This window comes from Poeciliopsis prolifica, unplaced genomic scaffold, assembly GCF_027474105.1.
Source record: "Poeciliopsis prolifica strain line A6 unplaced genomic scaffold, Auburn_PproV2 SCAFFOLD044, whole genome shotgun sequence".
NCBI lineage: Eukaryota > Metazoa > Chordata > Actinopteri > Cyprinodontiformes > Poeciliidae > Poeciliopsis > Poeciliopsis prolifica.
Window position 1 is genome coordinate 318,318 of NW_026562419.1, and position 23,642 is coordinate 341,959.

The 23,642-nt window shown below is 38.3% G+C and overlaps 1 protein-coding gene and 1 pseudogene across 1 annotated transcript; one reads left to right on the forward strand and one right to left on the reverse strand.

Moving 5' to 3' along the window:
* Positions 1-729: 729 nt before the first annotated feature.
* LOC129376450 (gastrula zinc finger protein XlCGF7.1-like) lies at positions 730-7,720 on the forward strand (the record flags this gene model as incomplete). Its single annotated transcript, XM_055056083.1, has 5 exons — positions 730-818; positions 869-1,004; positions 2,182-2,340; positions 7,032-7,518; positions 7,602-7,720. Coding segments are annotated over exons 1-5 (990 nt in total), but the record flags the coding sequence as incomplete, so codon positions are not given.
* Positions 7,721-10,202: 2,482 nt separating this feature from the next.
* LOC129376551 (gastrula zinc finger protein XlCGF57.1-like) lies at positions 10,203-23,067 on the reverse strand (annotated as a pseudogene).
* Between the last annotated feature and the right edge of the window lie 575 nt (positions 23,068-23,642).

A 23,642-nucleotide genomic window follows, 5' to 3' on the forward strand; every position in this document is an offset into this window, starting at 1 on the left:
TAAAACATGCCAGATTTTACCAGTGGCTTTTACAGACCATTCATTGCTTTTAGGTAGTGTTTTTATCAGAAACATTTTACCTAGAAGCGTACTGGCATTTTAATTCTGCTTTAACTTATGATCAGAGCTTTAAGGAGGTTTTAACTTATTTTTGGACTGGTTTTAGGGAAAGGAAAGCTGATTTTAGCTCTCTTAGACAGTGGTGGGACTATGGAAAGGTTCAAATAAAACTGCTGAGTCAACAGCACACTGTCAATGTCACTCGTGACATTGCCGGATCTATCAGAGATCTGGAGATGAGTATAGTGGAATTAGAACGACTTAGTGACTCCACAGGAAATCGAGAGTATTTTGAAGCTCTCAATCTAAAAAGCTAACTTTAGCAAACCTGCTGGAAAATAAAGTCCAAGGCGCATTGGTCAGATCCCGGATACAGGACATCACAGAGATGGATGCTCCCTCGGGCTTTTTCTTCAGCCTGGAGAGGAAACAGGGACAGAGGAAAATGATGCACTGCTTGCTGTCGGACACGGGGCAGCATTGAGCGAACCGGGGCAGATAAGGAGGAGGGCTGTGGAATTTTACCGTTCTCTGTTCCGCAGCGAACACAGAGAGAACGACGAACTGTTGGAGGAGTTCTGTGAGGAACTACCTCAGGTCTCTGCGGAGACCAACCTGGAGTTGGAACGGCCTCTGAGCCTGCAGGAACTACACACAGCCCTCCTTGGCATGAAGGGTCGGAAGTCTCCAGGCGTTGACGGGCTCACGGTCGAGTTCTACAAGGCCTATGGGAGCTTCTGGCCCAAGACGTGCTCGACGTATTCAACGAGAGTCTGTCTACCGGTTCGCTCCCCTTGTCTTGCCGCAGGGCAGTTATCACCCTGCTGCCTAAGAAGGGAAACTTGCAAGAGATTAAGAACTGGCGCCCCGTGTCCCTCCTTTGTACAGATTATAAAATCCTCTCCAAGGCCCTGGCCACTAGGCTAGGGAAAGCCATGGAGCAGGTCATCCACCGGGATCAGACCTATTGCGTCCCGGCAGGTCCATGGTGGACAATCTACCTAATTCGGGATATTTTGGAAGTCTCCGGTTCATTGGGTCTACAGACAGGCTTGATTTCATTAGATCAAGAAAAGGCTTTTGACCGCGTTGAACACGACTTCCTCTGGAAAGTAATGAGGAGGTTTGGGTTCAGCGAGGGTCTTATCGCCAAGATCCAGGTGTTGTACGGTGACATTGAGAGTGTGCTGAAGATCAATGGCAGCCTGTGTGCTCCTTTTAGAGTGTGTAGAGGCGTTCGACAGGGCTGCGCGCTCTCGGGAATGCTCTATGCACTCTCCCTGGAACCCCTTTTAAAGAAGATGCGATCAGACATTCACGGCTTGGTTTACCCGGTTTTAAAGACAAATTGGTTTTATCTGCCTATGCTGACGATCTCGTGGTTTTTATTAAAGATCAAAAGACGTCAGCGTTTTAACAGAAATCATAAGAAAGTTCTCCATGCTGTCTGCCGCCAAAGTAAATTGGGGAAAAAGTGAAGCCCTGGCTGTTGGCGAGTGGCCCGACGGACTCCCGGCTCTCCCCAAAGGCATGACCTGGAGAAAAGATGGCCTAAAATATCTAGGCGTGTATTTAGGCGAGAAAAGTTTTGTTGAAAAAAACTGGGAAAACCTAGAACAAAAATATCAAACAAACTTGCGAAATGGAAATGGTTGCATGAAAAAATGTCGTACAGAGGAAGAGTGTTAGTGCTTAATAATCTGGTCGCATCACAACTCTGGCACAAGCTCATTGTACTAGATCCACCGTCAGGGCTGCTGGCAAGAATACAGACGGAAATGGTTAATTTTTTCTGGAACAATCGTCACTGGGTGCCACAGTCGGTGCTGTTTTTATCCAGAGAAGGGGGGCCAGGGCCTTGTCCACCTGGCCAGTAGAGTCACTGTGTTTAGGATACAGTTTTTACAAAAGTACCTGATAGGATCTCCTGTGTGGAAGGATGTAGCCAGTTGCATTCTAAGACGCGTGAATTCCTTGGGATTGGATGCTGCTCTGTTTTTAACAAATTTTAGTCTTCTAAGGTTTAAAGGAACTCCGCAATTTTATCAGAGCGTTTTTAAATCATGTGCTCTTTTAGATTGCGTAGAGCGGAAATGACTGATTCTCTGCATTGGCTATTAGAAGAACCCTTGGTGTACGGAGCAAGACTGGATGTTGAAGAGACACGTTCCTGGGGCTACAGAGACGCTGTCTAGAGCCGGAATGGTGACCTTAAAGAGGCTGATTCGAGCGTCAGGAGCAGACTTTGGCGATGCCCAGAAGGTCGCTGCCGCACTGAAAGTAAGGTCTACAAGAATGATGGAACGTGTCCTGATGAGAATAAGAGAAAGATTGACTGGAAAAGAGAAGAGTTTATTGCAGGCATACAAGAATGGAGAATGCCTGCCAAAAGAAACAGATCCTTTTCCTAAGGTTCTTCTGAGTCCAAGCTTTGAAGAGGACAGCGGTCCTCTGCTAAAGACCATGGACTCAGAAATGGATTTGTGCAAAGTGGCACCAAAGACTTTATATAAAACTGTGTGAAAATTCTAAACAAGAGAACGCTTCGAAGAGGGACGTCAGCGTGTGGGTTGAAAGACTGAAAGGACAACCAATCCACTGGAGGACAATGTACAAACCGCCGATTAGAAAAAAGATTGGCGACCTCAGTGGAGGATACTCCATGGCGCTATAGCCACCAACGCATTTTTATCGGTGATTAGTCCTGGTTTTATAAATGAGTGTCCATTTTGTAGGTTGTCAGAGAGTTTTTCATGTTTTTATAGATTGCACACGTTTGATAGTCTTTTTAGTTTTTATCGACTGTTTTTAGTCTTTTAAAATGATTTTTACCGATGCACTATTTATTAACGGAGTACGTCATAGTAAAGCACTAGTTTAAGTCAAGGCTTTTAAATTATTATTAGCCGAGGCAAAATAGCTATATATATACTCGAAGAGACAAGATGCAGGATGGACCTCAGTTGATGTTGTGGCTCTGTGGAAGTAAACATCAAGGCGAGGCTGAAGTTGGAGTTTGCTTTCCACAGAGCCACTGGGAATGTGCAGGGGTTTTTAGAGTTATGGGATGTGACAAAGTGTTGTGCATCATTTCAGAAATAATGAACTAATTTATACTGATGTTTTATTATAATGTATTTGTTTGACATAGGATTATTGTAAAACATCAAAAAAAGGAAATTGTTTTATTATTATTGTAAATAAATGTTTTGGTAAAAATCAAAAAATCTCTTCTTCTTCTTCTTCTTCTTCTTCTTCTTCTTCTTCTTCTTCTTTTCATGGCGGTTGGCAAGAAACTTATTGATGTGAATTACCGCCATCTACTGGAATGGAGTGTGAAACGGGATGCTACATAAATATTCTCCCGCACCCAAAATTATTATTATTATTATTATTATTATTATTATTATTATTATTATTATTATTATTATTATAAATAAATATTCTTTCTACCAATTTTGTTTTCTTAAGGTGATTTATTAAAGAACAAATATATTCAGAAATCTTCCCCGTGTTTCACTGGAACTGTACTGAAGAAACTGAACGATTCAAAAGTTCCGCTTTAATATACCACATTTTCTTTCATATTTTATTGAGCATGATTAGATCTGTTTAATTAGAACAAAGCACGTACAGTTATTATATCGACACATGAGGTTTTAGTTTGTAGGTTCTGATCATTTTTAAAGTTAAACAGTATGAAGCCACATGTGGTTTAGAGTAATGTATTCAACTTGAACATTTGAAATAAAATTAAAAAAACGTCTCACAATAGATAACTGACTTCAAACACACATTTATGAAATACAACTTTTTTGTTGTTGGTCTGATTCCATGTTATTGAACATGACTGTTTAAACATACTCCTGCATATTAAATCAATTGAAATGAATTCAGTCGCACAGACCGTAGAAAAATAGCTTTTGTAGGTGTAGTACCAGGTTCTTGTCAGTAGGTGGCAGCATAAAGGGGCTTCTGTGTCACATTTCTGATTTAAAATGTTTTTATTATACATTGAAAGTTTAATATAAACATTTTACATATATTTTAAAAAACGTTAGTAAATGCGTTTAAAAAAACATAAAACTTAATAATTAATTAAAATTACTTGAAAAAAATTATACTGTGTTTCACTCGAGTCAACTGAGGAACTGAATGAATAGTAATGGAAAAAAGGAAATGAATCAGAAAGAATTTACTCTAATTTGCTATCACTCTTAGTTACCAAGGTAATCAAACAGTTATTGTCATCATCAGTGTTTTTCCAGACTGATCTGAGCTGATCGTTCATCTCTTCCTCCATCTTAACGTTGATTCATTTCCACTCTGTGGATGTTTCTTCAGCAGGAGTTCTGACTAAACCACAGGTGTCAAACTCCAGTCCTCAAGGTGACCTGCAGTGTTTAGATGAGCCACAGGTACAAAACACTGCAATGAAATCACCATAATTACCTCCTCCTTGTGTGGATCAGATCTGCAGAGCCTTAATGACTAATTACTCTATTCAGGTGGTGCAGCAGAGGCTCAGCTAAAGGTTTCAGGGCATCAGCCCTCCAGGACTTTAAAAGAAGAGACTCAGCAGAAAATTTAAAGCCAAACTAATAATCACTTCCAGTTTCTTCAGCACAGCAACAGTGAAACACGTAAAAAATAAAACAGAGCAAATGTCTGGCTTTACTTTTCCTCTTAAAGACTCTTTTGCAGTTTAGTTAAATGTTTCTGTGTTTTCAGTGAAAATGTCTTCAGTTCAGCCTCAGAGAGTTTATCAAGCAGCAGAAACTCCTGCTGAAGAAACATTCACAGAGTGGAAAGAAATCAACGTTAAGATGGAGGAAGAGATGGACGATCAGTGCAGACTGATGGATTTTACCCGGATACCCAAGATCATCTTGCAGCGGATAGGTACGAACAGCTGCAGTAGCTGTCATTATTTTAATTGATTGTATACATTGATATTAATTTAATTGGTGAATCAATAAAACCAGAGCACACAGAGCATGCTCATTGCTCTGTGATAGTTCTGTGCTGCCTGGCTTCATGCAGCAGGAGAAAAAGTGAGAACTGTCACAGTGTTTGGTTATTTCTGCTTGTTGCTCCTTGGTCTGTGTTCATGATGGAGCGTTGTTTACCACTAGTGCATTGCCTTAATTGCTATGTTAATAGTGCAGACAGTGGTGGTTTCTGATATGAGAAATATGGGCAACCGCCCAGGCGTTAACTTTTAGGGTTGGCATGAGACTTCCATGGATTGTAGCACAGAGCAAAGTAGAACAAAGAGTTTGAATTGATAATATTGGTTAAATTGATTTGTTTTTATGGGAATGTGGATCTTTCAGACCAATTTGATTAGCACTTTTGCTAATATTTCACTTTTATTGTCATGTGGCGGCTGGTCTTGGTCTCTGCTTAGATGGTCTTGACTATAACACTATGTAAAGCTATTTAAAGGGCCGTTTCATTTAACTAAAAAGAAATGTCATAAGACTAATGGTCAGATATTGACTTAGCAAGCAGAGTTAATAGAGACGGTTCAGTTTAAATATTTAGTACTTTACTGTAAGTTACAGTGTGGGACCATTATTTGATAAGCGCCATCATATTCTGTGTCCATAAGAATAGCAAAGTATGATGTAAACCTGCAACAGCGCCTCCTACAGTCACAATGTGCAGTGGTCACAGAATATGGTGTAACGTCCCTGTTGGTGAGAAGCGAATCTTGAAGGGGAGTTAACGTCAGCTAGCCAGACTGCATATTTCCAAATGTTGGCACATTTGACGGCATTAAGTTTAATTGCTGGTAAAATTATTAACCACATGCAGACGTTGTTTATTCTAAATAAGGTAAATAACAATCTCTCTGAAAGACAATGGAAGAGATTTCATTTTGTAATGTTTTGCTGAGAATATCTTTACATTTTCCTCTCCTGGGGGTTTCTGTGGGCTCTAGTGTCCCTTATAAGAAAGAAGGCTGACAGGAATGTAGTAAGGAAAGACATGCGGCAAATATTGTCTGGTCCGGAAATCAAACCCGTGACGGCCGTGTGGAGATTGAAGGCCTCCAATCGTGGGTTGCGCTACCACAGCACGCCCCCTGCTGAGGAATATTTTCATTTCAGTTTTTGTTAAACTGAAGAGTTCATTGTGTGACCTCACATTTTGACTTTTTTGTCCAGATCTCCCACAAGCAGTGTGTGCAAAGAGGAGGAGATCTAATGAGCTCAGAAACCCAGAGAGAAACTTCACTTCAGATCAAGATCATCCAGAACCTCTGCAGATAACTGGAACAAGAGGAACCAGAACCTCTGCAGATAAAACTGGAACAAGAGGAACCAGAACCTCTGCATATGAAACTGGAACAAGAGGAACCAGAACCTCTGCAGATGAAACTGGATCAAGAGGAACCAGAACCTCTGCAGATAAAACTGAACAAGAGGAACCAGAACCTCTGCAGATGAAACTGGATCAAGAGGAACCAGAACCCCTGCAGATGAAACTGGATCAAGAGGATCCAGAACCTCTGCAGATAAAACTGGAACAAGAGGAACCAGAACCTCTGCAGATCAAAGAGGAAGAGGAGCAACTTTCCATCAGTCAGGATGAAGTTCATCTTGTGATGAAACAGGAAACTGATGACATTTTGAACAAACAGCAGAAAAACTCAACAGAGACTTCAGAACAAGAAACGCACATGAAAGCTCAACCAGACCAAAATCTATATTCTTGTCAAATTTGTGATAAACCTTTTCTAGAAATAATTCTTTGATGAATCACAAGAAAACTCATAAGGCTAAGAAACATTTTAAATGTTCCACCTGTGGAAAATGTTACCCTCAAAGAGTCGTTTAAATGATCACATGAGAACTCATACAGTTGAAAAACCGTTCACTTGTGCAGCTTGTGGAAAATGTTTCCATCTAAACGACTCTTTAAACAGACACAAGAGAATTTTCTTTGTTGAGAAATCTTACACATGCCCAATCTGTGGAAAAAATTTTGTGTCTAAATGTCAGTTACTTGCTCATATGACGATTCATACAGGTGAGAATCGTTTCTCTTGTGAAACTTGTGGAAAATGTTTTCAGAAGAAATCTAAGTTAGTTAATCACATCAGAGTTCACACCGGTGAGAAACCTTTCTCATGTGAGACCTGTGGAAAAAGTTTCACTCAAAAGCAAAATTTAACTCTTCACATGAAATCTCACACAGGTGAGAAACCTTTCTCATGTGAGACCTGTGGAAAAAGTTTCTCTCAAAAGCAAAATTTAACTGTTCACATGAGATCTCACACAGGTGAGAAACCTTTCTCATGTGGGATTTGTGGAAGAAGTTTCACTCAAAAAAACAACTTAACTTCTCACAACAGAATTCACACAGGTGAGAAGCCATTCTCATGTGAGGCCTGCGGAAAATGTTTCCCTCATAAAAACAGTTTAACTGTTCACATGAGATCTCACACAGGTGAGAAACCTTTCTCATGTGGGATTTGTGGAAAAGGTTTCACTCACAACACAACTTAACTTCTCACAACAGAATTCACACAGGTGAGAAGCCATTCTCATGTGAGGCCTGTGGAAAATGTTTCCCTCATAAAAACAGTTTAACTGTTCACATGAGATCTCACACAGGTGAGAAACCTTTCTCATGTGGGATTTGTGGAAAAGGTTTCACTCACAAACACAACTTAACTTCTCACAACAGAATTCACACAGGTGAGAAGTAGCTGTGCATTGATTTATCAGCTGGCTGATTAATAAATGTTGATTTTCTAAATTTTGGGACATTGGTGAGCAGCAGATACATGCATGTGAAGCTGATCTGATTCCTCGATGTTATTGACCTCAGCCACTGTTCTGTTCTCCGCTGTGAGGTTTGACTATTAGACCAGCTCACCATGTCATGTCTGCACCCTTAGTGAAAAGCGAGGAAAATGTTTTGTGTATAGATCCAGTTTAAGTCATCACATGGAGATTCACACGGGTTGGAAGCTTTTATTTTGTAGATTCATTAGAAAAAGGTTCACTCAAAACAAATGTAACTGTTCACATGAGAACTTGCACAGGTTTGATGGCACAATGTGAACCTCAAGATTCTCAGTAAGTTGCTGTTTGGAAGTGGAGTAATTGCAACCGACTTAAATTCTTAAATGTAGCAGGTTTTGCTTACAAAGCATTTTAATCTGGATATTTAGCTGAAATTCTTAAAAATTTTATTCTGCCAGTTTTATATTTCCATTTTATTGAATGAGACTGAGGGAGAGATTGTCTAACAAACAATGAGTTTGAATGCTTTGAGATTTAGACTTCTGAAATTTTGGAGTCTTTATTGTGTTTTTATCCTTTGTACATATTTTATTTTAATGATTTGGAGAAATGGATGCATTTCTTTGACATGGTTTTAAATAAATTTTCTCCTTACAAAATGGTTTGATGATGTGGATTGAATTTCAGATAAAAAAAATCATTGAAACTTTTTCTATAATTTTAGATGATAAAGTATCATAATGATGGTCTTTTTCTATTTTTCTGTTTAGTCAAAGACTGTGACAGAATCGATTTACATAGAGACTGAAATAAAACCTGTTTGAAACAAAAAGTAAATCAGGAAAACCTTCATATATAAACAGTTAACTTCTCACATGTCATTAATTTGATTTCAGCACCTCTGAGATCTAGAATTATAAGGCTGAGATATCAAGGTAAACAAAGAACCAGTAGCTGCTGGTAGGGGCCCTCCAGACATTATTACAAAATATAAATAGAAACTGGTTTTATAACTTCAACATCAGACCTATGTTTTTATTCACAAGTGTACGCTAGAAAAAAAAAATATTGCCCAAAAGTTGACCGTTAGAGGTCACAGTTCAGCCCCGCTCTTCCTCGCCACGGACCCGGTGTCTGAACAACGTGGAGGCAGAAGGACTGGGAATCCTCATAATTAGACCAAGGGCAGCCAGACTCATTAGTTTTGCTAGGTGTTATATTTAGAGGCACAAGAAGGCCTCCTGACACAAAAGACTCAAGTTGAAAACAAAAATAAACCCAAAAAGGGCTCTGGGGCATCAAGGGTAAAGGGGGCAGGGCTCAAGCCCTCTCCAGACCCCCTCTGCATGTGCCTGCATATGAATGCTTGTCTTTCTAAGTTCCATCCAATAAAATATCTGAAAATACAATTTAAACGATGTTAGAAAAGTGGCTCTGCAAACTCCCGCATTATTACTTCCTGCACCTCCTGGTTTTAGCTGTAGATTGTTGATCCACTTTTCTATTTTTTAGGTGAGTTTTTTCTAAATTAACTTCCTTGTGACCGACTACCTTCAAAACACAAAGATAAAGTTTTTCTTTCTCTCTATTAGAATGGTTGGAACAACCACACATGGCACAGACTTAAGACATTTTGATGCTTAAGTCAAAATGCCTAAATGTGCTGCATTTACTTTCTGACCCCCACCTCCATGGTAAGGCATCGGTGCTCCATCATGTGAAACCCAGCAATTTATGGGAAAAAAGAATAATACACTGCTTTAAAATGTAAAATACTTTATTTCAAGTCATACATGTAAAAGTCAACAATGTAAAAGCTGAACTCAATAACTACATGACAGAACTGCAAGACACCTGAAATCTACAGAAATTAAAACTTCCTGAAGACATACCCCTCTTTAACTTCAGTATCTAATGGGACACTGATGAGAACCATAAGTACAAATCTGACTGATAAATAAAACAAAAAACTGATTTTAGAAAAACAAAGCTGGTAGACAAAAATGGACCTCAAGTCTATCTTAGTACAAGACATTCAGAGCATCGACTTGGCTTTGGATGAATGGATATTTTTGTGCAGAATTGGCATGGATTTAATTTATAAGTAAAGGTAAGATGGGAAAAAACATGTTTTTTAGTTTTTTTAATGAAATGTGCATTTTGTGGGCCACAGTCTGTATGTCTAAAGAATTCAGTAAAGTAGAAATGTTAGCTAATCTACCACAGCAATGATTTATTAATAAAACACTAAGACTAAAACAAACTACTGCAAAAAACTCAATGTTCTATTCAGTGACCAAAATTCTTTTTTTTTTTTTTTGTTAAATCCTAAAACATGGCATTGTTATCAGTTGCTATTGCAACGAGTCTGCATGTAGCTTGGGTGATGCAGAGTGAGAAAGTGGTTTAGGTTTCTCCCTTTGCTGTGGATCATAACACGAAACAATACCTACATTTCTAGGTTTCACCTGGTTACTACAGCTATGGATGACGTGTAAAAGAACGGTCTTTCTGCCCTCCAGCGTTGTATGCATGAGCAAAATTTCTGAGTAACCAATAACATACATGGTGTCTGTATTTATACATCGTAAAGCCTCACCGCACGTCACTGTTTCACACCCATATGAATCTTTATGTGTCTAAGTAATTGTTGTTTCATCCTGAAACTCTTTCCACAGGTCCCACATGAGAAAGGCTTCTCACCAGTGTGAATTCTCATATGCCGAGTTAAAGTCCCTCTGTCACTGAAACTCTTTCCACAGGTTGAACAAGTGAAAGGCCTCTCACCTGTATGAATTCTCATATGCTGAGTTAAAGTCAGTCTTTGTCTGAAACTCTTTCCACAGGTCCAACAAGTGAAAGGCTTCTCACCTGTGTGAATTCTCATATGACAGATTAAACCATGTTTTGACTGTAACTTTTCCCACAGGTTGAACAAGTGAAAGGTTTTACTCCTGTGTGAGTTCTCATGTGTCTCTTCAAATTACTGTTTAGAGAAAAGGTTTTATCAGAAATTTTACAAGAATATATTTTTTGCCCTCTGTGAGTTTTCTTCTGTGGTTTTTGTTTCTCAGCATCAGTTCTGTCTTTCTGCTGTTTGGTTTTCTCATATCTCTCCTTTGGTTTATGTTCTTCCTTTCTCTTTTTTCCTGGGTCTTCAGAATGCTTCCTTCCTGATCCTGGTTCTCAGTTTCTGCAGAGCCATGAAAGATGAGTTGGTTCCTCTGTGGTTTTGTGTCATTGAGAATCTCCTCTTCTTCACACACACAACATTGTGGAAGATCTGGGAAATAGACAAAAAAAAAAAAAGTTTTTTAAATGTCAATCAAAGAAGAAATCCACTTTGATGCCTTCATGTATAGAAACAGGATTTTCTTAGGTTATTGGAAATTACAATCTTACAAGAATGAACATTAACTCAACTAAGAAGTTAACGTTCTATGTTCTAGAACATTGGATGTTCTAGAATGGAACTATGACCAGAACTAGTTTCATTCTGGTCATAGCTCCATTCTAATGACCAGACTGGAACTAGACTTGAGTCAAAATATGATATAAAGGATCTCCAGGTGACCAAATAAGATGGCAATAGCTTAATCTAGTAGCTTCCTGACAAATATTACATAAAATCTTCTTCCTCCATGTAGAGAGAGAGGAAGAAGACGCCTACATGGAGGAGGAGTCAGATGTTCAGGTCACCTGACTTTTGGACATGTACCCTGACCACACACACGGTGTCGCAATCCGACTGGGAGATTGTGGACAACGCTGGTGGTGATGCGGGCTGTGTGCCTGTAATGGGCGCAGGGGAAGTGCACCCATTATATGTCACCAGATATATATCACATTAAAGAGTGACATAAAATGCCTAAAGGGAAACCATAAAGTAATTTTTAATCTCACCCGCTGATATTGTCAGACATTGCTCCGCTCACACACTCAACACAAACGTTCAAAAGCACAACTAAATCTCAGCCTTACTTTCCTGGGATTCACAGCAGAATTGGTAGCAGTGGTTGATTGTTGTTAATCGCACACATGCAGAAAATAATGGCAAAATGAACCAATTGAAAATATTTGACATGAATATTGGACAATTTGGAAGATTAAATATGAAAGGTGAAAATGTACAATGATAAAATTATTTAACGAGTTTATTTAAGACACAGTTAGTTAATAAGTCATTACTAAGTTTACATTATGAAAATGGAAACTTAGCAGCCAGACAAGACAATTACTAAATATGCTTTTGATTGTTGTGATCATTATTATCACCTGGTTGCAGTTCCTGTCAGGTCACCATAAAATAATTCCCCAATGAAAGTGGAGGGCGCGGCTTTGGGCGGGTCTAACACTGACCTTCTTTAACTTAAATTTGAGCCGTTATTCTGTCAGAATAGCTGACATGCATTGAGTACAAATGAGCATTAAGAGGCGCTGTCAGCTCAGCATATGTGACAAGATACAAGAGAAAGTCAATAAATATTTTCTAGTGATAACTGTATGGATAGTAGCGTTGCTGTAAACAACTATTTCAGTAATTGAGTAATCTATTAATTATTCTTATGATTAATCAACTAATCGGATTAAAAATGTATATAAAATAAAATATTGGTAAATCTGCTATAACACCAGTGTTACTATCAGATATCAATATCAATCCAATTTTTCATATTGGAGCATCCCTAACAGTCATTTCTTTGTAGTTTAGAAAACTAACCTGTAACAATAACATCAAATAACATAACATTGGAAGATGCACATTCTAGGCTAAACAATCACAGAGAAGTTTGATAGGGGAATTAAAAAAACTGTGTCGGCGATATTCAGGGTGCACAGTGGGTCAGGAGAGGAACCGCAGACCCGTCAGAACCTAAAGAACCAGACATCAGTCTCTTCATCACTCAGTGATAGAGACTGAAAAATAATATGAATGGCAATTTACAGAACAAATCATACAAATAGGTTAATAAATATTGCGAAGAGAAACCGACTCAGAGACAGTGCAATAATATTAGCCTGCATGATCTTTTCCTCTCAGGTTAGGGCTCTGCTTTGCTGCACAAGCATCAGCCTTTTCCCTGCAATAAGCTTCTAGCTATTTTTATTACTTATTAGCCAAGTTTAGGACCCTGAATGCAGGAAGTCAATGTAAGACCACATTGTAATGATGCCCCACATGCTACTAACAGCATTTAGGCTAACATTAGCATTTGGCTCATTTAGATTATACACTAATTTTAACAAACTGAATGGAGCAAATCCATGTTAGTCAACATGCTTGTGACTTTCCACAGGCTATTGACTATAATTCAGCTTAGCTTAGTATTGATGCTAATTGTTAGCATCAGAGCGCTGGGTCCAAACTGGGGCCACACTTTAGCAGGCCCTGGTTACATTTCTACGGGGATTTTCTATTTTTACTTAATTTACTTTAAATACGTTTACAAACACAACGATTATTTATCTGTAAAAACTCTCTTTAACCTCACTAATCAGTAAACCGTGAAGCTGTTTCGTACCTATCCGGTGCAAGATGATCTTGGGTATCCGGGTAAAATCCATCAGTCTGCGCTGATCGTCCATCTCTTCCTCCATCTTAACGTTGATTTCTTTCCACTCTGTGAATGTTTCTTCAGCAGGAGTTTCCTGCTGCTTGATAAACTCTCTGAGGCTGAACTGAAGACATTTTCACTGAAAACACGGAAAAAATTAGTTGAACCTCAAACTCTTCTTCAAACAACCGTCTAACAAAGGAAAAGCTAAAGCGAGCCCGCGTGCTCTGTTTTCATCTTTCCCGCCTTCTTCTTCTTCTTCTTCTTCTTTTTTTTATGGCGGTTGGCAAGAAACTTATTGATGTGAATTACCGCCATCTACTGGAATGGAGTGTGAAACGGGATGCTACATAAATATTCTCCCGCACCCAATTGTTATTATTATTATTATTATTATTATTATTAATAAAATATTCTTTCTACCAATTTCGTTTTCTTAAGGTGATTTATAAAATAACAAATATATTCAGAAATGTTCCCCGTGTTTCACTGGAACTGTACTGAAGAAACTGTGAACGATTCAAAAGTCCCGCTTTAATATACCACATTTTCTTTCATATTTTAATTTATTGAGCATGATTAGATCTGTTTAATTAGAACAAAGCACGTACAGTTATTATATCGACACAGGAGGTTTTAGTTTGTAGGTTCTGATTCATTTTTAAAGTTAAACAGTATGAAGCCACATGTGGTTTAGAGTAATGTATTCAACTTGAACATTTGAAATAAAATTAAAAAAACGTCTCACAATAGATAACTGACTTCAAACACATGTAACCGTATCCGATCTGCATTGTTCTGGTTTTAAATGATCAGGCCGTGGTTCACCTTTAAAAGGGTTTATTCTGACAAGAATAACAGATAGAAAATAACCGTGTTACAGGCTGCCCGCTCCAAGCCCTACATAAACAAAAGTACATAACAGAAATTAACTTAATAAATTATAAATAAACTGGATGTATTAGATACAAAATAAATAATACACACCTCTCCACAGGACAACATGACAAAAGGATAGGGTCTAAGGGACACAAACATTTTAAAGACAATACCACAGAGGAAGAAACAAAAGGGAGGGGCTTCTGTTCTTAAAGTAACACAGTTAAAAACAATAAGAGATTTTCAGTCAGGTAGGAACCCATACAAATAACCAAAGAAAAACATTTGAGCAATTGTGACTTCCTCCCCAATACACAGCACACAGCGGAGACCAGTTGGGTAAATTTCTGTAATGAGTGTCAACAATAACAAAAACACAGTAAGCCTCCCTACTGTTCGCCAACTCTGGGTACACAGTGGAGTTCCTGACAGACTGTGTCCTACAATAATCATTACAAATGCATTTTATAACAGGTGATCGTATAGTGGATTTTCATTGATAACAAAAACTTTCAAATAAAATTTATACAATATTTCTCTTATAAATCAATAAAATCAGAAAAATAAACATAGGCAGCAGTCAAATTTAACTAATTAACTATTTAACAGTAACTTCCAACTGAAACAGAGAACAAACAAACTGACAGACAGGCAAATACAACAAACTGACAACATAATAAACACACTGACAAACTTAACTGAAAAATAACTGACAACATAAATTTCTGACATTTAACATAATATAATTACCTGTAATGAGTGTCAACAATAACAAAAACACAGTAAGCCTCCCTACTGGTTCGCCAACTCTGGGTACTGCAACAAAACTCCACGTTAGTCTCAGAGCACAACCACCACTACTGTTCAGAAAGGAACTGGACTTGATGACCTACCACAGTGGAGTTCCTGACAGACTGTGTGGAATCTGCAGTTTCTTCCTCCTTTTATAGGCAACCAGTAGGGGGCGCCAAAAAAAAACACTCATCACAGGACAACCATAAAACCCATACTAGCAGAATTTAAACATTTCAACTATGTTACACGATTATAACAACAGATAAATTCAACCAGGAAACACACACATTTATGAAATACAACTTTTTTGTTGTTGGTCTGATTCCATGTTATTGAACATGACTGTTTAAACATACTCCTGCATATGAAATCCATTGAAATGAATTCAGTCGCACAAACTGTAGAAAAATAGCTCTGAAGGTGTAGTACCAGGTTCTTGTCAGTAGGTGGCAGCATAAAGGGGCTTCTGTGACATATTTCTGATTTAAAATGTTTTTATCATACTTTGAAAGTTTAAAAAAACATTCCACATATTAAAAAAAAACGTTAGTAAATGTGTTAAAAAAACATAAAACTTAATAATTAATTAAAAAGACTTGAAAAAATTATACTGTGTTTCACTCGGGTCAACTGAGGAACTGAATGAATAGTAATGGAAAAAAGGAAATGAATCAGAAAGAATTTACTCTAATTTGCTATCACTCTTAGTTACCAAGGTAATCAAACAGTTATTGTCATCATCAGTGTTTTCCAGACTGATCTGAGCTGATCGTTCATCTCTTCCTCCATCTTGACGTTGATTTATTTCCACTCTGTGGATGTTTCTCAGCAGGAGTTCTGACTAAACCACAGTGTCAAACTCCAGTCCTCAAGGTGACCTGCAGTGTTTAGATGAGCCACAGGTACAAAACACAGCAATGAAATCACCATAATTACCTCCTCCTTGTGTGGATCAGATCTGCAGAGCCTTAATGACCTAATTACTCTATTCAGGTGGTGCAGCAGAGGCTCAGCTAAAGGTTTTCAGGGCATCAGCCTCCAGGACTTTAAAAGAAGAGACTCAGCAGAAAATTTAAAGCCAAACTAATAATCACTTCCAGTTTCTTCAGCACAGCAACATGAAACTCGTGAAACATAAAAACAGAGCAAATGTCTGGTTTACTTTTCCTCTGAAGACTGTTTTGCAGTTTAGTTAAATGTTTTCTGTGTTTCAGTAAAAATGTCTTCAGTTCAGCCTCAGAGAGTTTATCAAGCAGCAGGAAATCCTGCTGAAGAAACATTCACAGATGGAAAGAAATCAACGTTAGATGGAGGAAGAGATGGACGATCAGCGCAGACTGATGGATTTTACCCGGATACCAAGATCATCTTGCACCGGATAGGTACGAAACAGCTGCAGTAGCTGTCATTATTTTAATTGATTGTATACATTGATATTAATTTATTTGGTGAATCAATAAAACCAGAGCACACAGAGCATGCTCATTGCTCTGTGATAGTTCTGTGCTGCCTGGCTTCATGCAGCAGGAGAAAAAGTGAGAACTGTCACAGTGTTTGGTTATTTCTGCTTGTTGCTCCTTGGTCTGTGTTCATGATGGAGCGTTGTTTACCACTAGTGCATTGCCTTAATTGCTATGTTTAATAGTGCAGACAGTGGTGGTTTCTGATATGAGCAATATGGGCATCCGCCCAGGGCGTTAACTTTTAGGGTTGGCATGAGACTTCCATGGATTGTAGCACAGAGCAAAGTAAGAACAAAGAGTTTGAATTGATAATATTGGTTAAATTGATTTGTTTTTATGGGAATGTGGATCTTTCAGACCAATTTGATTAGCACTTTTGCTAATATTTCACATTTTATTGTCATGTGGCGGCTGGTCTTGGTCTCTGCTTAGATGGTCTTGACTATAACACTATGTAAAGCTATTTAAAGGGCCGTTTCATTTAACTAAAAAGAAATGTCATAAGACTAATGGTCAGATATTGACTTAGCAAGCAGAGTTAATAGAGACGGTTCAGTTTAAAATATTTAGTACTTTACTGTAAGTTACAGTGTGGGACCATTATTTGATAAGCGCCATCATATTCTGTGTCCATAAGAATAGCAAAGTATGATGTAAACCTGCAACAGCGCCTCCTACAGTCACAATGTGCAGTGGTCACAGAATATGGTGTAACGTCCCTGTTGGCGAGAAGCGAATCTTGAAGGGGAGTTAACGTCAGCTAGCCAGACTGCATATTTCCAAATGTTGGCAAATTTGACGGCACTAAAGTTTAATTCCTGGTAAAATTATTAACCACATGCAGACATTGTTTATTCTAAATAAGGTAAATAACAATCTCTCTGAAAGACGATGGAAGAGATTTCATTTTGTAATGTTTTGCTGAGAATATCTTTACATTTTCCCCTCCTGGGGGTTTCTGTGGGCTCTAGTGTCCCTTATAAGAAAGAAGGCTGACAGGAATGTAGTAAGGAAAGACATGCGGCAAATATCGTCTGGTCCGGAAATCAAACCCGTGACGGCCGTGTGGAGGATTGAAGGCCTCCAATCGTGGGTTGCGCTACTACAGCACGCCCCCTGATGAAGAATATTTTTATTTTAGTTTTTAATTAAACTGAAGGGTTCATTGTGTGACCTCATATTTTGACTTTTTTTTCCAGATTTCCCACAATGCAGTGTGTGCAAAGAGGAGGAGGATCTAAATGAGCTCAGAAACCCAGAGAGAAACTTCACTTCAGATCAAGATCATCCAGAACCTCTGCAGATGAAACTGGATCAAGAGGAACCAGAACCTCTGCAGATGAAACTGGAACAAGAGGAACCAGAACCTCTGCAGATAAAACTGGATCAAGAGGAACCAGAACCTCTGCAGATGAAACTGGAACAAGAGGAACCAGAACCTCTGCAGATCAAACGGGAACAAGAGGAACCAGAACCTCTGCAGATGAAATGGGAACAACAGGAACCAGAATCTCTACAAATGAAACTGGAACAAGAGGAACCAGAACCTCTGCAGATAAAACAAGAACAAGAGGAACCAGAACCTCTGCAGATGAAATGGGAACAACAGGAACCAGAATCTCTGCAGATGAAACTGGAACAAGAGGAACCAGAACCTCTGCAGATGAAACTGGATCATGAGGAACCAGAACCTCTGCAGATGAAATGGGAACAACAGGAACCAGAACCTCTGCAGATAAAACTGGAACAAGAGGAACCAGAACTTCTGCAGATGAAACTGGAACAAGATGAACCAGAACCTCTGCAGATGAAACTGGATCAAGAGGAACCAGAACCTCTGCAGATGAAACAGGAACAAGAGGAACCAGAACCTCTGCAGATGAAACTGGAACAAGAGGAACCAGAACCTCTGCAGATGAAACAAGAACAAGAGGAACCAGAACCTCTGCAGATGAAACTGGAACAAGAGGAACCAGAACTTCTGCAGATCAAAGAGGAAGAGGAGCAACTTTCCATCAGTCAGGATGAAGAGCATCTTGTGATGAAACAGGAAACTGATGACATTTTGAACAAACAGCAGAAAACTCAACAGAGACTTCGGAACAAGAAACGCACATGAAAGCTCAGCCAGACCAAAATCTATATTCTTGTCAAATTTGTGATAAAACCTTTTCTAGAAATAATTCTTTGAAAAATCACAAGAAAACTCACATGGCTAAGAAACCTTTCAAATGTTCCACCTGTGGAAAACGTTACCCTAAAGAGAGTCGTTTAAATGATCACATGAGAATTCATACAGGTGAAAACCGTTGACTTGTCCAGCTTGTGGAAAAGGTTTCCGTCTAAACGACTCTTTAAACAGACACAAGAGAATTCATTCGGGTGAGAAACCTTACACCTGCACAACCTGTGGAAAAGTTTTTCGTTTAAATCTCATTTACTTGCTCATATTGAGATTCATACAGGTGAGAAACCATTCTCTTGTGACCTGTGAGAAACGTTTCCGGAGGAAACCTCAGTTAGCTATTCACATCAGAGTTCACACAGGTGAGAAACCTTTCTCATGTGAGACCTGTGGAAAAAGTTTCACTCGAAAGCAAAGTTTAACTGTTCACATGAGATCTCACACGGGTGAGAAACCGTTCTCATGTGAGGCCTGTGGAAAAAGTTTCACTCGAAAGGAAAGTTTAACTGTTCACATGAGATCACACGGGTGAGAAGGTTATAACTTGTGGCACTTGTGGAAGAAATTGTTTGACTAGATATCAATTAGTTCATCACATGAGATCTCACACAGGTGAGAAACCTTTCTCATGTGGGATTTGTGGAAAAAGTTTCACTCATAAACAGAACTTAACTTCTCACAACAGAATTCACACAGGTGAGAAGCCTTTCTCATGTGGGATTTGTGGGAAAAGTTTCCCTTATACAAAAAGTTTAAAACGTCACAGGAGAATTCACACTGGTGAGAAGCCTTTCTCATGTGGGATTTGTGAAAAAGGTTTCAGTCAAAAACAGTACTAACTTCTCACAACAGAATTCACACAGGTGAGAAGCCTTTCTCATGTGTGATTGTGGAAAAGTTTCCTTATAAAAAAAGTTTAAATCGTCACAGGAGATCTCACACAGGTGAGAAGCCTTTCTCATGTGGGATATGTGGAAAACGTTTCAATCAAAAACAGCACTTAACATCTCACAACAGAATACACTGGTGAGATGTAGCTTGCATTAATCTATCAGCTGGCTGATTAATAAATGTTGATTTCCTTAATTTTGGGACATTGGTGAGCAGCAGATACATGCATGTGAAGCTGATCTGATTCCTCAACGTTATTGACCTCAGCCACTGTTCTGTTCTCCGCTGTGAGGTTTGACTATTAGACCAGCTCACCATGTCATGTCTGCACCCTTAGTGAAAAGCGAGGAAAATGTTTTGTGTATAGATCCAGTTTAAGTCATCACATGAAGATTCACACGGGTTGGAAGCTTTTATTTTGTAGATTCAGTAGAAAAAGGTTCACTCTAAATAAATGTAACTGTTCACATGAGAACTCGCACAGGTTTGATGGCACAATGTGAACCTCAAGATTCTCAGTAAGTTGCTGTTTGGAAGTGGAGTAATTGCAACCGACTTAAATTCTTAAATGTAGCAGGTTTTGCTTACAAAGCATTTTAATCTGGATATTTAGCTGAAATTCGTAAAAAAATTTATTCTTCCAGTTTTATATTTCCATTTTATTGAATGAGACTGAGGAGAGATTGTCTAACAAACAATGAGTTTGAATGCTTTGAGATTTAGACTTCTGAAATTTTGGAGTCTTTATTGTGTTTTTATCCTTTGTACATATTTTATTTTAATGATTTGGAGAAATGGATGCATTTCTTTGACATGGTTTTAAATAAAATTTCTCCTTACAAAATGGTTTGATGATGTGGATTGAATTTCAGATAAAAAAAATCATTGAAACTTTTTCTATAATTTTAGATGATAAAGTATCATAATGATGGTCTTTTTCTATTTTTCTGTTTAGTCAAAGACTGTGACAGAATCGATTTACATAAACATAGAGACTGAAATAAAACCTGTTTGAAACAAATAGTAAATCAGGAAAACCTTCATATATAAACAGTTAACTTCTCACATGTCATTAATTTGATTTCAGCACCTCTGAGATCTAGAATTATAAGGCTGAGATATCAAGGTAAACAAAGAGAACCCAGTAGCTGCTGGTAGGGGCCCTCCAGACATTATTACAGAATATAAATAGAAACTGGTTTTATAACTTCAACATCAGACCTACGTTTTTATTCACAAGTGTACGTTAGAAAAAAAAAATTATTGCCCAAAATTTGACTGTTAGAGGTCACAGTTCAGCCCCGCTCTTCCTCGCCACGGACCCGGTGTCTGAACAACGTGGAGGCAGAAGGACTGGGAATCCTCATAATTAGACCAAGGGCAGCCAGACTCATTAGTTTTGCTAGGTGTTATATTTAGAGGCACAAGAAGGCCTCCTGACACAAAAGACTCAAGTTGAAAACAAAAATAAACTCAAAAAGGGCTCTGGGGGCATCAAGGGTAAAAGGGGCAGGGCTCAAGCCCTCTCCAGACCCCCTCTGCATGTGCCTGCATATGAATGTTGTCTTTCTAAGTACCATCCAATAAAATATCTGAAAATACAATTTAAACGATGTTAGAAAAGTGGCTCTGCAAACTCCCGCATTATTACTTCCTGCACCTCCTGGTTTTAGCTGTAGATTGTTGATCCACTTTTCTATTTTTTAGGTGTTTTTTTCTAAATTAACTTCCTTGTGACCGACTACCTTCAAAACACAAAGATAAAGTTTTTCTTTCTCTCTTTTAGAATGGTTGGAACAACCACACATGGCACAGACTTAAGACATTTTGATGTTTAAGTCAAAATGCCTAAATGTGCTGCATTTACTTTCTGACCCCCACCTCCATGGTAAGGCATCGGTGCTACATCATCTGAAACCCAGCAATTTATGGGAAAAAAGAATAATACACTGCTTTAAATGTAAAATACTTTATTTCAAGTCATACTTGTAAAAGTCAACAATGTAAAAGCTGAACTCAATAACTACATGACACAGAACTGCAAGACACCTGAAATCCACAGAAATTAAACCTTCCTGAAGACATTCCCCTCTTTAACTTCAGTATCTAATGGGACACTGATGGGAACCTTAAGTACAAATGTGACTGAGAAATAAAACAAAAAACTGATTTTAGAAAAACAAAGCTGGTAGACAAAAATGGACCTCAAGTCTAATTTAGTACAAGACATTCAGAGCATCGACTTGGCTTTGGATGAATGGATATTTTTGTGCAGAATTGTTATGGATTTAATTTATAAGTAAAGGTAAGATGGGAAAAAACATGTTTTTGTTTAGTTTTTTAATGAAATGTGCATTTTGTGGACCACAGTCTGTATGTCTAAAGAATTCAGTAAAGTAGAAATGTTAGCTAATCTACCACAGCAATGATTTTATTAATAAACACTAAGACTAAAACAAACTACTGCAAAAAACTCAATGTTCTGTTCTGTGACCAAAATTCTTTCTTTTTTTATGTTAAATCCTAAAACATGCATTGTTATCAGTTGCTATTGCAACGAGTCTGCATGTAGCTTGGGTGATGCAGAGTGAGAAAGTGTTTAGGTTTCTCCCTTTGCTGTGGATCATAAACACGAAACAATACCTACATTTCTAAGTTTCACCTGGTTACTACAGCTATGGATGACGTGTAAAAGAACGGTCTTTCTGCCCTCCAGCGTTGTATGCATGAGCAAAATTTCTGAGTAACCAATAACATACATGGTGTCTGTATTTATACATCGTAAAGCCTCACCGCACGTCACTGTTTTGCATCCATATGAATCTTTATGTGTTTAAGTAATTGTTGTTTCATCCTGAAACTCTTTCCACAGGTCCCACATGAGAAAGGCTTCTCACCTGTATGAATTCTCATATGCCGAGTTAAAGTCCCTCTGACACTGAAACTCTTTCCACAGGTCTCACACCAGAAAGGCTTCTCACCTGTGTGACTTCTCATATGCCGAGTTAAAGTAACTCTGTCACTGAAACTCTTTCCACAGTTGAACAAGTGAAAGGCTTCTCACCTGTGTGAATTCTCATATGCCTAGTTAAAGTCGTTTTTTGTCTGTAACTCTTTCCACAAGTCCCACATGAGAAAGGCTTCTCACCTGTATGAATTCTCATATGCGCAGTTAAATCGCTTTTACACTGAAACTCTTTCCACAGGTTGAACAAGTGAAAGGCTTCTCACCTGTGTGAATTCTCATATGCCTAGTTAAAAGTCGTTTTTGTCTGTAACTCTTTCCACAAGTCCCACATGAGAAAGGATTTTCACCTGTGTGAATTATCATATGCTGAGTTAAAGCCGTTTTTACATGAAACTCTTTCCACAGGTCCCACAAGTGAAGGCTTCTCACCTGTGTGAATTCTCATATGTTTAGTTAAAGTCCCTCTTTCATTGAAACTCTTTCCACAGGTTGAACAGTGAAAGGTTTTACTCCTGTGTGAATTCTCATGTGTGTCTTCAAGTTACTGTTTCCAGAAAAGGTTTTATCACAAATTTTACAAGAATATATTTTTGCCCTCTGTGAGTTTTCTTCTGCGGTTTTTGTTTTTCAGCATCAGTTCTGTCTTTCTGCTGTTTGGTTTTCTCATATCTCTCCTTTGGTTTCTGTTCTTCCTTTCTCTTTTTTCCTGGTTTTCAGAATTGCTTCCTTCCTGATTCTGGTTCTCAGTTTCTGCAGAGCCATGAGAGATGAGTTGGTTCCTCTGTGGTTTTGTGTCATTGAGAATCTCCTCTTCTTCACACACACAACATTGTGGAAGATCTGGGAAATAGACAAAAAAAAAAAAAAAGTTTTTTAAATGTCAATCAAACAAGAAATCCACTTTGATGCCTTCATGTATCGAAACAGGATTTTCTTAGGTTCTTCTAAAATTACAATCTTACAAGAATGAACATTAACTCAACTAAGAAGTTAATGTTCTATGTTCTAGAACATTGGATGTTCTAGAATGGAACTATGACCAGAACTAGTTTCATTCTGGTCATAGCTCCATTCTAATGACCAGAC